At 38.6% G+C, this 2,478-nt stretch overlaps 1 protein-coding gene across 1 annotated transcript; it reads right to left on the bottom strand.

The window, feature by feature from the left end:
• Nucleotides 1–519: 519 nt before the first annotated feature.
• Nucleotides 520–945, bottom strand: LOC148783315 (uncharacterized). The gene has a single exon (XM_088859856.1). The coding sequence runs from the start codon at nucleotides 943–945 to the stop codon at nucleotides 520–522; it is 426 nt and encodes a 141-aa protein (XP_088715982.1).
• Between the last annotated feature and the right edge of the window lie 1,533 nt (nucleotides 946–2,478).

Raw genomic sequence — 2,478 nt, 5'->3', positions numbered from 1 at the left:
TGGTGGGAGATTGAGTTTCGTTCTCTAAGGTAAGTGGCTTGTAATTTTTTGTCTTTGAATTGATGGAAAACCGTTAATGGTATTCGCTCGTGGTTTTAACAACGTAACTTGTAATTTTTGTCTTTGAATTGATGGAAAACCATTAATGGTCTTCGCTCGTGGTTGTAACAACATAAATTTATATGGATTTTATTTACCAAAAATCAAATCATCGGATTTTAGGCCAACCACAAACAACAAATATTGCATATGCAGTAAAATAATATAATGAGGTCCCTCGCTATATATTTTTGATCTCGTGCACGGAGCATAAATTGTACTAATGTAAGGTAATTCAAATGGGTCTTCTTCACAATGAATTCTTAATTCTCATCTCTAACAGAAATAAATCATTAAGTATCGCATAAAAAAACAAATTTATTCCGTACTAGAAAGAAACACGCTCCAGAAGACCCTTGTATGAAAAGGGTTCCTTATTATTCAAAACAAAGAAATAAACTACATAGGATCCTTGCAAGATCAGAAGATAGAAAGATAGTTTACGAGATCAGGAGTCATCAACATGAGCTTGGTCATATTGTTATTCCTCTGTGTGAGTGGAGAGCCATCCTTCCCTTCCTGACGGTCCACCGGGTTAATGAGAGAGCCACTAATGCAGACTTTGAGATCGATGTAATTCTTCTGCTGTAGAGCCGGCACTGATAATTGCAGATAGTCCACTGTCTCTTGATAAACATCGAAACAGACCTCAAAACTTTCCTTTTTGTCACTGCCGCTCCTGTTTAACAGCTCCGATATGTAGGCGCAAGTGTCTATTGCATTGGCTGCCGTTATTTTGAGCGCGATAGCCATCAGCCAAGCCAAGTCGCTGGCGGAGGTGCCATCAGGGTCCAAGACCAATGTCTTGACACAAGTTTTGGTCGGTTGTGTGATTGCAGGCTGCATTGATGAAGTTGTTTGTTTTTCTTTCTTCTTCTATTCTGTTAGGATGGGTAGAGGACATGGCTAAACCTAGGAGCACAAGGGCCAGAGTCATTGCTAAGCACTTCGACATTGACATTGTGAGGGTCGTCTTCTCTACTTTGAGACCCCCAAATCTTAGAAAACCTGCCTCTCGAACTCGTGGGAAAGACTGGACTAACATATTTATATGTACATCTTTAACTTAGATTCTAATTAAAAATAAAAAATCCTTAAATAAATTTACTTCTATTTATCAAACATGCTACTACGTTTAGCATATCGCTTCTTTGATATCTTTCCTTATTTTTTACCTCACTTTCCAATTGTTTCGGGGAATGCGAGATTTGGAGAATATGTTGTAGCCTTTGCATATTGGAAGGAAAGGGACTCCAGAGAACTATTGAAGTTAAAAACTCTAATAAATCGACAAGTGAAAAACTGAAAAAGATAGGAAAGCCTTGTTAATTTGTCTAGAAACGCTTCAACCTCCGTTCCTGTAGGGGTGCCAATGGGCTGGGGTGACTGGGCCCTGCCCGGTGGGCTTGTCCTAAAAAATCTAGGGCCTGGTTTAGAAAATGAGGTTGGAGGGTCCGGCTTTGGGCCAAGGCAATAAAGGCTCGGCCCGGCGGTCCCTTTTTTATTTGTTTTCCTTTAATTTTCTTTAATTTTACCTGGTCATCTTTATAAGAAGTAAAATTGTAATTTTTACTAATGATTTATTACAAATAAAGTTTTAAGACATTAACTTCCAAAATACCATCGTATTTTAATAAAAAGTATCAAATTTTTCCTTATTACTTATTTATTAAAATAAAATCTAAACAAACAAATAATGAATTTTTTTTTATAAGGAAGATGGTTTAATAGAGTTGCAGTCCTTTCAGGAGAAGTAAAGCCTCACCTTAAAACTCATCGAAAATGACAATTATGTTGCCAAAAAACGTTCAAATAGATCATATCGTCTTGAATTGTTGGAAATCAGTATGGTGAAAAAGTGGCAAAAAGATAGTACAAAGTAAAGAAAAAAGAAGATAGAATCCTTCTTGTTTTCGGGTACACAAGAATGCTATCTGAAAATTATATTTGCGCCCGTTTGATATTGTCATAGGTATGCATAAGAAGGGCAACTTGTCATTGGGATTCAGGAAAACGTAAGGGTCTCTTTAGATGCTCCAAAGCTCTACGGCTGTTACAAGCCTCCATTTCTTCAACGACCTGTAACCGTGGGATGTCCCACACTAGCCATTCTCATAAACCTCCATTTCTTCAACGACCTATGACCATTGGATGTCCCGCACTAGCCATTCTCAAACCTCCATTTTTTCAACGACCTATGACCGTTGGATGTCCCACACTAGCCATTCTCATAAAAAAATTATCAAGCCTTGAACCCATACGCATGCTCGGGCTAGGAGGGGCACCTCATACTCATATTGGTGTGTGCAAAGTGCGCCATCAAGCGCCCTTGCACGAACATCGCATGCTTCACGTGCCCTGCAGATATACCACTTCTAT

The sequence above is a fragment of the Amborella trichopoda genome, chromosome 2, assembly GCF_054954075.1.
Source record: "Amborella trichopoda isolate Santa Cruz 75 chromosome 2, AtrichopodaSantaCruz75HAP2 v2.0, whole genome shotgun sequence".
Lineage (NCBI taxonomy): Eukaryota > Viridiplantae > Streptophyta > Magnoliopsida > Amborellales > Amborellaceae > Amborella > Amborella trichopoda.
This window is presented reverse-complemented; position numbering and strand designations above follow the sequence as displayed.

Bases quoted from the DNA above. Each gene is read 5' to 3' on its own strand.
- LOC148783315 (XM_088859856.1), bottom strand. From the start codon at position 945: ATGCAGCCTGCAATCACACAACCGACCAAAACTTGTGTCAAGACATTG.